The sequence below is a fragment of the Stegodyphus dumicola genome, chromosome 10, assembly GCF_044657685.1.
Source record: "Stegodyphus dumicola isolate Sdum_Otavi_A_Nest chromosome 10, ASM4465768v1".
Taxonomy (NCBI): Eukaryota; Metazoa; Arthropoda; class Arachnida; order Araneae; family Eresidae; genus Stegodyphus; species Stegodyphus dumicola.
In genome coordinates, this window is record NC_140777.1 from 59,834,280 (window position 1) to 59,848,302 (window position 14,023).

The 14,023-nt window shown below is 33.2% G+C and overlaps 1 protein-coding gene across 6 annotated transcripts in view; it reads right to left on the reverse strand.

Moving 5' to 3' along the window:
• p38b (p38b MAP kinase) overlaps positions 1–14,023 on the reverse strand; it is an 86,932-nt gene that overhangs the window by 64,767 nt on the left and 8,142 nt on the right. For 5 of the 6 annotated variants that reach the window (XM_085824975.1, XM_085824972.1, XM_085824976.1 and 2 more), the window contains one exon: positions 293–422. The exons of the other annotated variant lie outside the window; for it this stretch is intronic. In XM_085824975.1, the coding sequence (XP_085681101.1) occupies positions 293–422 (130 nt within the window). The remainder of the gene's footprint in view (positions 1–292; positions 423–14,023) is intronic. 6 annotated transcript variants of the gene reach the window in all.

The window sequence follows — 14,023 nt, forward strand, 5'->3', positions numbered from 1 at the left end:
TACATGGCACCTTATTGCCCAGATTAAGGAAATGATAAGAATGATTTGCAGTGAAATGTTCCAAATTTTAAAATTCACTGCAATTTAAAAAAAATAATAAATAAAATACAATAATGAAAACATGGTTTTGCAAGCAATGGTTATAAAGACAATTTACAGCCAAGAAAGAAGCCAAATCAAACTAATTAAACATGCCAAAAGAAAAAAAGCTCTAAGTAGTGTGGTTTTAATGGAGAACAAGCATATATTATTATTTAGTAAACATACAGTTAACTAATAAAAGTATACTTACATTTTCATGATTCATATGCTTTAATAACCTCAATTCTCTATAGGTTCTTTTGGCATGAATAGCAGACTGGAAAGGTCTGGCTAGTTTTTTTATTGCAACCTTGAAGTTTCTTAAGGTATCTAATGCCGAGCTATAACAATAAAAACAAAAGGTATCTGAGCTATAACAATAAAAACAAAGAAGCAATTGGAACATACCTTAGAATACTTTTCTGTATTCAAAATCTGCCAAAAAAAATTACTTGTCAAGTGAAACTATGTTGCTAACTCTGAGATATGTTCTCTGTATATCCAAAAAACAAACCATAAAATTTTAATTTCTGTTTCAGGATTGGATTCAGAAATATACATATGTATGCACATGTGTAAATCAGGGCTGTGGAGTCAGAATCGGAGAAGGGCAGATTTTCGGGTAAAAGGAGTCAAAGCTGAAGTCTCTAAAAACAGGTCGACTCCAACTCCAGTTTTTGTTGGACAGTTTGAATTTGAAATGAAATTAAAATGAATTGTAAATATTAATGACAAGCTGAGTTATTATTTTTATTTATGAACTATATACATTAATAAATAGTTATTTTCTATTTTATTGACATATTAATAAATATAAGGGAGGCGGATGGATGCGATATTTGCCATTAGTGATTAAACTGATTCATTTAGTTACAAATCTCACTGGTAAATTTAGGTAAGCAGCAATAGCAGAAAGAACTCCCAAATTGATGCCATTCTTAAGAAGCGAACACGAAAAAGAGCAATTATTGATCAAGCAACGCAATAAGGAAGTCTATATTTGATGATAAAGAGGTTGTTAGAAATAAGAACTTTTTTAGAAGATGTAGATAACCGTAATGTTTCACTAACATTAATTAGGGTGACTAATGTTAGTGACTGTGGAATGATGTCGCAAAATTAGAAACTCTTCTTTCTACACCATGTATAGCCACAAAAAAGCTGCAATCTGGAGAACTGACAGGAGTCGAGAATGAAAGAATGTGATGTTTGTTCTTTCTGAAATTGAGGGTTTATTGCAGAAGGTATCATTTCTTCAATAAAGAAAAGAGAAACTAGTTTGCTAGACAATAAGATCTTGCTGGGTTCAATATATGTAGATTCGAAAAACTGAATTTTCTTGGATGACGAACAAATTAAAAAAGCAAAGAAAGCCACATATGAACTTTCATTAAGAATGAAACTATTCTCAGAACAATTAGAGAATTCGAATCAGGATAGTCAAACTGCAGGCATCACATTTGAGTCTCTATCATCCTCTTCCAGTGATGAATTATTTGAGTCTCTATCATCCTCTTCCAGTGATGAATTAGATTTGAGAAATATTTCTGGATAATATTGAAAAGGCTAAGGCAAAGCAGATGAAAATAAAGAACAAAGAGCATTTAGATATAAAAATTTAAAATACAAACAAGATTCCTACACAGCCTTTGAAGAAATAGAGAAATATGATTGCGCTTGCAGGACACTTCTTTTAGAACTTATAAAAATCTATTCTGAAAAGTTAAAAGAAGCCCTAACAGTAACAGCTCTTCCTCCTACTAAAGTTAGTGTGGACTCTTCTCACCTCTGAAGTTTATCAAACTGGATCTATGGCCCTCCAACAAAGAAGGTCTTGCCGAAGCTATACCGTTTCTTAGAAATATCTAATGCCAGTTTTCCATTTCATAATAAATGCTAATTAATTAATTAATTAGCATTTATTATGCCATCGATTTTTTCTGTAGCATCTATTACTTCTTTTATATTAAAAAAATAAGCTGTAACCCATGTGTATATGTTTATATATATATATATGATGGAGTCGGAGTCTAAAATTCCAGGAGTCGGTCATTTTCCCGACCGGCTCCACAGCCCTGGTGTATAAACACAAACAGATGCACATATATACATGCATACATGAACACATCCATCCATTTACACACGCATATATTTCTGGACCCGGTCCTAATAACAGAACAGCACCAAAATTTCTTTACTGATACTTTTATTATTTCTAAAATATTTTTTAAAAAATCTTAGCATTAGTTTGTCAATTATTTCTAAAACTGTTAAATTCAGTTTGTCATTTGCCAAAAACACTACTTGTCCACCCAAACTACATTGCTAACACTGAAGTATATTGACTGTACATTCTAAAACTTGGCCATTACATTTCTTTATTGAGTTTCATTACTCCCACAATATTTTCTTTAAAAATATCTTTGTCACTGCTTATCAATTAAATTCATAACTGTTAAAAATATCAAATTCAGTTTGTAATTTATCAAGTGAAATTATGTTGTTTAAACCAAAATATGTTACTGGCATATTCTAAAAACAAACCATTAAATTTCCTTTACCATTACGTTTATAAACATCAAATCAGAAGAGAAACAAACTAATACAGCAATCTTACTTCGCATAAATTTTGAATAAAACTCCATCCAAGCTTTATCTACAATTTTTGCCAAAATAAGGTTGCTGCCCACCTAATTTTTACTTTTATTGGCATTTATGTATTATTGCAACCACCTCAGTAGGAGTTACCAAGTTTTCAAAATGTGACAAACACAGGCAATGCCACATATAACAATTCTTCAGTTTTAATAAGCAATACCACTATTTTCATATGCTTTCTATCCATTGCACTCGAAATTTCAATAGTTTTTCTACATAATTTTTTTCCCCTTAAACTCGGTTTTAAAATATGCACTTCTGGGTTTTAGCTGCACGGCTATATTTATCATTAAGCAATATAAGCCCATGCTTGAGGCATCAAGGACAGGGAAAGCATCACAGAAAGATTTTTAAGTATTCAGGAAATGGGCACCAAACAATTCTCTATTGCCAATTTTACCAAGGAATGCAGGGTGTAGCTAAACCAAAACAGATACAGAGAAGAAATTAAAAAAAGCTAGTGTAAACGTATGAGGCAGCATTAAAAACTTTCAAATGCCTCTAAATGCCTTAATCTGGCCTTGTTTAGCTACATGGAAAAATTGCCAGAATATAGCAATTTACTGCAGAATTGTTAAAGAGCTTTATCAACATGAAACTTCCACTGGCAGCAAGAAGATGCAAAAACCTGCCTCTGAGTATAATTAACTGATTTTCAGGCTAAATGCTCACCTAAAATTGTGAAGGATGGAATAAATAATTTTGTGCAATTATATAGCATGATTCTTTTTTTTTTTTTTTTTTTTTTTTTTTTTTTTTCAGCAAAACATTGCTAAACTGTACCAAGGTGTTGCACTAATGCTTAAGTATCCTTTCATAACCTCCAAAATTTTCAAAAAATATCTTGGTATTAGTTTATCAATTATACTTAAAACTGTTATATAAAATGGTTATTATATGGGAAATAGTTTGTAGTAATTATGCACGATGGACATTTTGAAAATCTTCCTATGTAAACATATGAAAATACCAACATTCATATTTTGAATTTTTTTTTTCTTGCACCGGATATGATGCCATACTTTTCTTTTGCATTTATCTAAAAAAAACTATGGGTTGTACAGATACAGTTCTTATTTATCCCAAGCAAGGTATCTGCCTGTACAGAGCTTAGGCATTCTTGCAGGAACATTCTGTATCATAGCAATAATGGAAATGGAAGATAAAAAGGGCTGATGTTCACAAATTTTTTTTAATTAAAATGTTATACTTTTCAGCTATTGTTAATGATAATTAGTAAAAGAGGCTGTACTGAAGTTTTTTCTTAACCTAAGTGCTTTATTTAAACAGAGATTTTTTTTTCATAAATGTTCAATAATTGATTAGTTAAAGCAGGAATCTCCAAATGTTTTAGCCTAAAGGTCATGCTTACATGCTTACTTGTTTTAGCCTAATGGTCATGCTGCACTCAGTTCCAAGGGCCAAGTTCGAGATAGATCATCAGACCAACATTCTGTAGTTTTGAATTATGTACAAATTTTCAGTTTGGAAATAGCGGGCGAGTGAAGTATCTATGGCAGGGGGTTGGACTATGCTCTGTCTGAAGTTTCATTTGATACTTGCAGTCAAGCATCAGAGATGACATTTTGCAATGCAGTATAACACTGCAATCTTGTGGGGAGTAGCACAATTATGCAAAACCATGAATTATGTTTTGTAAGTTGAAGTAAACATGACAGCTGGTTGTGAGCAGCAAAGATAGAGCATATTATAGAAAAGGTCTAGAAAATGACAAAGATTTAACAATATCTTTTTAACACCAATGTAGAAATCCTTGCCCCAGAACTGCAAATGAAAATGACTGATTCACACAGTAGCATTTTAAAGAAAAATATTTAAACTCATCATTGCTCGAATTTTATATGAGTCTTTTACTCGCACAATTGCATAAATTTGCTAGTGGCTTTTCTGCCACTTTTGGAACTATCTTGTATGAAAAAAAAAAAAAAAAAAAAAAAAAAAAACTCTAAAAGTAAATATACAAAAAATATTGGGTAGTCTATATTTGGGGGTACTCCTTGGATTATTGCCAACTTGTTGTTTCATTTATGGTAGCCTGCGTATTTTACTGTGTATATTTTGGAAACCCTATTATGACGTGATTGATTGTAATGTGTGATGGCACTTATTTTGATTTCTCAGGGCTTATTTTTGCATTTATTGTTGGTTAGGAAGTACGAGGGTTGGAATTTTAATAGTGGCAACTATTTATTTACAAGGAATACAAAAGTGATTCATGTCACCATGTTTACTTAATATAGTCGCCAGCATTGTGTACAACCCGTTTCCAACGATGTGGAAGTCGCAGAATACCTGTAGCAGTGCCTGTTTTGTTGATAGTTTGAATGGACCGGTCTACTGCCGCAAGAATCTCAGGAACAGTTTGGAAGCGAGTGCCACGAAGTGGTTCCTTCATCTTAGGAATTAAGTCATAGTCACAAGGGCTTAGATCTGGGGAGTAGGTGGATGGTAAAGCACTTCCCAGCCCCATCGCTTGAACAAATCAGTCACAGCTTGCACTGCATGCGGCCGAGCATTGTCATGCAAAATGAGAGGGGCGTTCTGCAGAAAGTGTCGCCGTTTTTTTCTCAAAGCTGGTCGGAGATTGTGCTCCAAAAATTAGCAGTAATACTGCGCAGTGACGGTCTGCTGTGGGGGAACGGTATGTGTTAGGATGACACCATCACAGTCGTACACGAGAAACACCATAACTTTCACATTGCTGGGGTTCTGACGAAATTTCGAGCGTCGTGGTTACCCGTGATGACGCCATTCGTTTGATTGGCATTTCAGTTCGGGCTGGTACGATCGGGCCCAAGTCTCATCCAGCGTAATGATATGGCGTAAAAAAGCATCTCCTTCGCGCTCATAGCACTCCAAGTGGGTTCGGGCAGCATCGTATCGTAGCCATTTCTGCATTTCCGTCAATTGATGTGGAGCCCATCGTGAAGCAATTTTTCTCATGGACAGGCATTCCTTCAGAATGTGCAGCACAGTCATATGCGCTAATCCTGTTTGTCCGGCCAGCTGATGAATCGTTTGGCGGCTATCACTGTCCATTAGTGCGGCAATAGCTTGCACGTCTGCATGGCTGACACTCGGACGACCTGGCCACAGCATGTCTGCCACGTTTTGGTGTCCTTCATTGAATGCTTTCACTATCTTGCTACGGTTCTGTAAGGCAATGCAGATTCCCCGCTAGCCTCTTGAAGCCCTTGACACTGTCGTGCTGTACGACCACTGGCACATTCAATTTTTATCCAACATCGTTGTTCTTGTTTTGAAAACATCCTGACAACACTTACTTTAGACCGCAAGTTAATACAAGGATCCGTTCTTCCTGTTACTCTGCATGCGCATGACATAGGCAGGACGAGTCTTTTTGCTGAGAGGTAAGGTAGGTATGTAGTTTACGTGTGGTATACGCGATATTCTTTGGTTTTGTTGCATAGCGTTTTTTCAGCTGTGTTGCCACTATTAAAGTTCCAACCCTCGTATATTTTGTGCTTTACACCATAAAATGCCTGCTGCTTGTAAACTGGGTGTTTGGTGGTACAGAACAAGGAAGCAGAAAGTGTTTTTTTGAAGTAGTTGAGGACAGAAGAAAAGAAACTTTGTTGGATGTAATTCAGTGGAATATCTTACCTGGAACAACGATCATATCTGATCACTGGAAGTCGTATGATTGTCTTTCTGACAATGGCTTTACTCATCTCTCAGTAAATCACAAAGTGATATTTAAGGATCGAGAAACTGGAGCTCATATCAACATTATAGTAGATATGTAGGGTATAATAAAAAGGGATTTTCGAAAGAAATGCCACCGGCAGTATGGAGGATACGTTTGTGAATTCATGTGGTGATGGCAGTATGCGGATTCTAGTTCAGGATAATTTCAAACACTTTTTGGATGCCGGTAAGGAATTCTGTGTGCCACACACAGAAGACACAGAAATTTCTAAATAAAGTTAAGTCGATATTTCCTTTTTGTACAGAGCAGATTAGATAACACAGATTTCCATATTTATGTTATTTCCTTGTTTTATTTTGATTTAAAACACAGTTTATTGAGATTGTAATCTTTTTATGTTTTATTGCATAATGTTTTGGATGCCATTTTTTGGGGGAGGGCATTGCACGTTAAAAGGAAAGTGGAAAAAAAAAAAAGTCAATTTTCGCCAAGGGAGGCCATGATTTCCCCCAAACTATTTACAGATCCATATTAACTGATAAACATTTGAAGTTGCTGCTCATAATTTGCATTAGTAAACTTGATCCATACCTGCAAACAATTTTTGGTGCAAAGTTGAAGCTACATAAATCTCATAGTTAATTTTTTGTATAAATCTCATGTCATTAATTATAGTTGAAAAGCTTAGTTTTATAATGTATGTCAGTTACTGTGGCAGTACCAATTTTTACATTTACGGAATGCCTATTGTTCAAAGCCATTTACCTTCACATCAGAAACATATCTAATTAGTGAGCAGAAATAGGCAAAATGCATAACTAGTTATCTTGATACACACTAGGGGAAGCCACGTTGGCTCAGGTTTAGGGATAGAGAGAATTTAAAGTTTTAGTTTCTTTGTATGTTTTGAATTTATATATATATATTGTATTTTTTAATTTTATAATTTTTTGGTATTTTGTAATTTTTTAACATATACAAATCACTAAAGCAAAAAGCAGATAGGAAGGATTTTACAGATTAAGAGGTTTATTGGGATGTGGTGCTAAAACAGAGTGCAGTAAAGTTGTAAAGATGCATGGAAATATCCAAGGAAGAAATAAATTCTGCGGGCACGATGTGATTTTTTTTATGTGAACAGATTGATAACAATGCAGTATAAGCCACTTTTCAGGTACTCAGGAACAGATGGAAGCAATATAGGTGAAGCAATTATATGGCTGCAATGGCATAGGTGCGTTCTTTCATGGCTCGTGGCCTGGAACTGAGAAGAGAAGACATCGTTGGTGGTTCTTGAGGCAACAACCTCTAGTTGGTGATGTGCTCTCACGCCTTCGGCTGGAAATAGAAAAATAAGTGCTTTTGCACAACTTAGATTAGTATCTAAGTTAAACAAATGTGAAGAAGTCGCCTTCTACTTGGAAAATGTAAAAACATGTGGAAAAAAAAAAAAAACTGTAGAAAGTTCGAGCTGGTAAGTTTCGTTCGCCATAGCATGTCTTCCCCTTTTGGCTGGAGGATAAATTCCGTATTCTCACCCAATGTTTGAGCGAGGTCATCACTTTTGTGAGCTGTGAATAGCAAGTTCATAAGATGAGAGTTGTTGAAGTGCACGGTTATCAATCTGTTCAATTTTCAGGAATAGATTTTGACTAAGGTTTTTAATAACTACATCAGTGGGTTTAATGTTAAGGTCCGAATGAGTCACATCAGTACCAATATAATAGGGTGCATTGAGGACTAAATGTAGAGTCTTACTTTGAAAGGTTTGTAATTTTTTGACACAAGATTTTGCAGCAGAGCCTCAAATGGTGCACGCATGCACAAAAATTGGTCAGATGGTTGAAGTGTAAAGAAAAGCTTTGTTTTTAACTTACAGAAAATTTTGAGCTAAGAGAGGGAAAAGTTGGAATCTGACAATCTTAGCTTTATTAAGTGTATAATCAATATAGAGGTGTTAACTTCATTCACGGTTGCCTATTGTAAATCTGTCTTACATAGAGAGTTGAGAAAATTTTCAACATCATGTTAGAAGGAATTTGCAGTATTAGCAAACATTATGGGATATAAATTGTATTTGGAGACTGTCCACAATTAAATATGCTTTCTCTTTGTCTGTATGAGCCATCACTGCACCCTTAACTAAGGACAGAATGTGAATTTTATGTTTGCGAAGTCTGGAAGATAGCCAAAGACTGTTATGTGTGATCGTTAACGACTAAATGTATTCAGAACAACGTCAGTGGTTGAACTAGTCACATGACACCTTGATCTTATTCTGGAGAGTACAAAGTTGTAATTTTAGATCAGGACTTGTAATTCTTTGAAAAAGTCTTCATACTTTATTCTTTTCACGAATTTTGAGTTTAATTTCTGCAAGAGTTTATGAAAGTTAGGGCAAAAGGTGGGTTTGGATACTTTTTAATCTGTTAAGGTAGAAGTTAACTGATCAATTACCTTATCAATATAATCACTGGATTTAATTTCAAGGGAGGATAAACTTTTACTATTAAGTTTAAATAAAAAATTGTCCTAATTTGTAAAAATGAGTGCCGGAGAATTTTGATTAAAAGAACTACAGTTAAGGTCTATGAGTACAGGTTTGTGATTTGAGGATAAACAACTTTCCACAGTCACTTTATAGCCAAAAAGAATATTCTAAAACAGAGCCATATCAATAAAACAGAGAGCTCCCCATACATCATGTTGTGTGGGTAAATCTGATGGGATAATTTCTGCAAAAGAATTTAGATGCACTGAGCCCATTTTAGGAAGCCAAGACCAGCAGGATTGGATCTTCTGCAATGCCAATACTGATGATGACAATTTAGATCGCCAGCAATGATGCTATTGTTTGATAAGAGAGCAGTTTGTTAAAATCTTCCACTGGAAATTTGGCACGTTTCCTTTCTAATGGTGGAAGATAGGCAGAGATCACAATTAGAAAGGGTGAATTTTGAATAAAAATTTTGATAAATGTCGCCTCGAGGCTGCTCAGACTCGGAGTGTCTATTCCACAATGAGGAATATGATTTCTGATGAAGACACATGTACCACCATGATGTATATCACAAGAATCCGGTGCTTGCCTGTCATTTTTATAGGTAACATAATTTGTCTAGAGTCTAGACTCTTGAACAAAAATAATCAGTTATTGTATTTCTTATTTCATACTTGCCAACCTACAACAATCTAAAAGCAGGAGGATTTTTTTAAGAAATCAGGAAAATTTTGTCAATGACAAAAAGATTTTTTAAATATAAGAAATATATATATATATAATATATTTTTTAACAATGAATTAACTTTAAATAGTAATTTATTAATACTTGAAAGTTCAGTTATTATTTCTTAAATGCAAATAAGGCAAAAATACTTACATGTAAAAAACAAAAGGTTTATTACTTGTACCTTCTCGTAATAGAAAAATACTCTAATCAGTTTCCTTAATCATTAAATAATACTTTAACCAGATGATTAATCATTGATTGCAAAACATGAATTATTGTAATTCTGCATTGCAGAATTGCATTACAAGCATTCGAACAATGGCAAAATGGAGCGTAAAAAAGCAAAAAGCTTTATCAAGGTCCGAAGACAGAAAGATTAATATTCATTCTTCACAAGGTAAACTTACAATAATCGGAAAATGTGTTCCTTGTCAAGCAACTTTTTTTTATTATGATTATTTTGGTAGAGCTTTATGCTTATATTTTGTAGTATTATTTTGAGAACTGTCAATTAAATTGCTCGCAGGTGCAGAAATTACTTTTTCTCACCTATTTTTAACAGTGAAAGTAAAAACTACATCTCCATTTACTTAGGTATTTTACTACTTTTAACAAAGCCTTTTATCTTAACTCTAGAAGCATTTACTTCTTTAAAAATGCAAGAAGTGGGTTCCATGGTCGCAGATTCTAGATAAACATTTCTCTAAAGATAACCAGCACGTACATAAATATTTTAAGAGTTTTTCGCATTTCAGTATTATGAAGCTGTTGGAACTGTTTCAATTTTTTCTTCCTTTTAGCAGTCTATCCAAGATAATAAATATCAACAATGTATTCAATCACACTTATTGACAAAGAAGCTGACCCTTTTTCACTGCTAAATTTAAGAGGTGATAGGTGCATTTCATAATTTGCAAAAAAGATTTTTTTTTTTTTTTTTTTTAAGATGGCTGCAATGTCGGTCTTCTAGCACTAAGCAATTATCCTGAAGAACTGCCCTTTCTTTTAAAGTTTTAATAATTAGTTGTGCTCTATATTACAGCCTGTCAAGTCTCCTTCTAAAGTGAGGGAACAGAAAGTAAACTACACTCAATTTCTGAAGACTCTGGATTTAAAAAAAAAGAAAGAAAGAAACAACAACTGAATACAGTTTTGCATTGGTATTATTGCTTCCATTCGTACACAGGTACATTTAATGCAAGCAATAAATAAAGATTTATTTTTCACACCGTTTCTTCTACAATTGCAGCCGTTTTTGTCCTTGCACTGAGTGAAATTACTACTGGAAAACATTTTTCAAAAAATGCTGCAGCATGATTCAATGTGGTCAGTGGCAGGTTGTGCTCCAGTAAAAAGCCACAGAACAGGCATTCTGCATTATTAACTCTTTGGTCTTTTGTTTCCACAGCAATAAAACTCATTTTGTCCTTGTTTACGCACATCGGCCCTTTCACCCCGTGAAATCGAAAAATCACAATGGCATACAATACACATGGCAATACAGTAGAAGTCCAGAAATCCGCAAAGCTTGGGACCAGGATGGTTATTCTACACTACGAGAGTCCACAGCAAGTTCTGAGCCGCCAAATGTCTCTACTAGTGAAAAACAGGTCTGCCCGACATCCTATATTCCCAGAGTATGGAAGTTGTCGAAAGCATGCGAAAATGTGTTGCCGCGTTGTCAATCAGGGTTGTGCAGTTGACGTACTAAGTAGACAATGGCTTTGTATGGTTTTTTTTTTTTTTTCCCCATATTTAAACGAAGAATACGGTTGTAGATCTCTGAATTTTGTTGAAAAATGTTACTGAAATTACTGCTGAAAAATGTTTTCCAGCAGTAATTTCACTAAGAAATACTAAGTGCAAGGAAAAAAACGGCTGCAATTGTAGAAGAAATGGTGTGAAAACTAAATTTTTATTTATTGATTGGTGAATTTATAGAAAATATGTTGATGCTTTTGCTCAGCCAGGAGATGTTTTCATTGCGAATTTCAGATTGCCAGCATTTATAGTTATTTTAATTTGTGATGAACTGGGCGAGTATTTGGAGTTACATTCAAAAAATAAAAAAGCAATTTCTACTGAAAAAAAAGGTTATTTATACTATTCCTGAAATTATAGATATAAATTGCAATTATATGCTTTAAAAATGTAGAAGGTAATAAGTTTATCAAGCACATAAACCTTCTTCATTTTATACAAATACAAACATCTGATAAGCTTCTACTCGATTTATGTACAGCAAGAATTACGTTTATTTTAAAATCTAACAGTTGAATACCTTACGAACAATACTCTGAACACAAAAAGGAATGACGTTCATTATTACGCGAAATTCACACTATTGCAAAATAAAATTTTGTAAAAAAAATTATAAAAACATAAAATAGCTTTACAATATTTTTTTCAGTAGCAGTACTACTAGTGTGATACTTTTAAAAATAAGTTTTAGCCCAGAAGGGCTATTAATTTCGTTTTGTCATTTTGTGGTGTTTCATGATAAATGTTTCAAATCGTTGCCACCAAATATTATCACACTGTATTATACTTAAAAGAAATTAAATTATTATACTTATAAGAAATTAAATAATGCATAAATCTGCATAAATATATGATGTTTCTCGCACTGTGATAAAACAACGGTACCTAGAGCCATGAAATTTTGAATAAAGTAATCCTCCATCCTAATATAGACATCTGGAGGCCTAAATTTGGAACTGCGAATTTGTTTTATTATCTATTTCATATTTTGTAAAGCATTTATGAGTGTTTGATTAAGAAACTCAACTATTTCAAAGCAAGCAATGCAACATTCTACAGGAAAAAAAAAAAGAGAAAAAAAAACATTTTCATCTTTAGCGTGCGAGACTATGTATCGGAAATTCTAAAGATATGCTTTTTTAATTATATGATATTGCTGTTGAATTGAATTTTATGGTTTAAGTGCGAAGAACATGATATTATTAAATAAAGGTAACGTGCAAAACGTTAAAAAAAAAAGGCTCTTTGGCTTTCAGATTTTTTTTTTTTTTTTTTTTTTTTTTTTTGGGTGTGTGTAATTTTATTACGATTTAAAACTGGTTTATAAGGGACGTCTTTCTGAGGGAAACTGGCTTGTATACACGTTATACATGGGGAAAGCCACGAAAAAAACCAATGCGGCCAGCTCGTTCGCGGGATTCCAACCTAACTACCTGCGTTCAGTGACTACCGCTCGGCCGCTGGTGGGCTTATTAGCAGAATTGGTGCTACTTTGGTAGATGGTTGCACAGATTTTGACGATTTTTCTTTTAGTGAGTAATACGACTTACAGTAAAGCCATTGCTGGATAAGTTACTTATGGTAACCGATACTTTGTTGTCATTTTATTTAAAAAATAATGTGTTTTATTATGCATAAATTCCGTGTTTTAAATATTATTTATGGCTTCTAAATATTAAAAATCAATTTAATTTTGCATTTTTATTTGAAATAAAAATTTTGTTGTTTATAATTTTTTATATAATTTTATGTTGTGGATGGTGTAATCAATGACGTCACCTTACTCAAAAAGTAATTAGTTTTATTAATATTTATAAATTTAATCTAATGTTTTAAACATTATTTATGGCTATATTTTAAATAAAATTTAATTTTCATTTGTTTTAAAAATGATTTTATTGTGAATGATTATTTAAATAATTTTAATTCTATACGTGATGTAATCAGCTCCTTGATTGGTTACTGAATACTTGTCCATTACCGCGCCATTTTAAAATTTTATTATTCATCTCTTTGAATTCCTCAGATTTCAAATGGAATGGATATGTCTGTTTCGAAGATGAATGTTGTTATTGGTTAATTACCAAGAATTATTTGTATCGGAATAAAAAAATTGCCCTTTGAGACCTTATTTTGACCAACCTGTCTTTCCTAATCAAAGATTTATTTATAAATTGTTAATAGCGTCAGAGGAAATTTATTAAAAATTTTTGGAGAAAACCTTGCTAATTGCTTCTTCAGTTAAGTGCGAGAGATGTGGATCACAGATGAAGATCATTAAAAGACTTTTTTTTTTGGTGGTACTTATCAATATACAACAGGTAAAATACTTTAAAAAAATTTAAGTACATAATTTTCTTTTACTTTATAATTGTATACTTCAATTTTTATTAAAAAATTAATACAATGTTTTCAAAAATTCCCGAGATATTTATTGCTACATATGTTTTAATCTCTACATATAATAAAAGAAAGAGTCTGTCTGAGTGTGTGTGTCTTTCATTCGCACTACGCGTAAGCTAATAGACCCACGGCTATGAAATTTGGTACATAGGTGCATCTAGACAAGAGCCAGTGCACCTCGAAGCAATTTTTTCGAAAT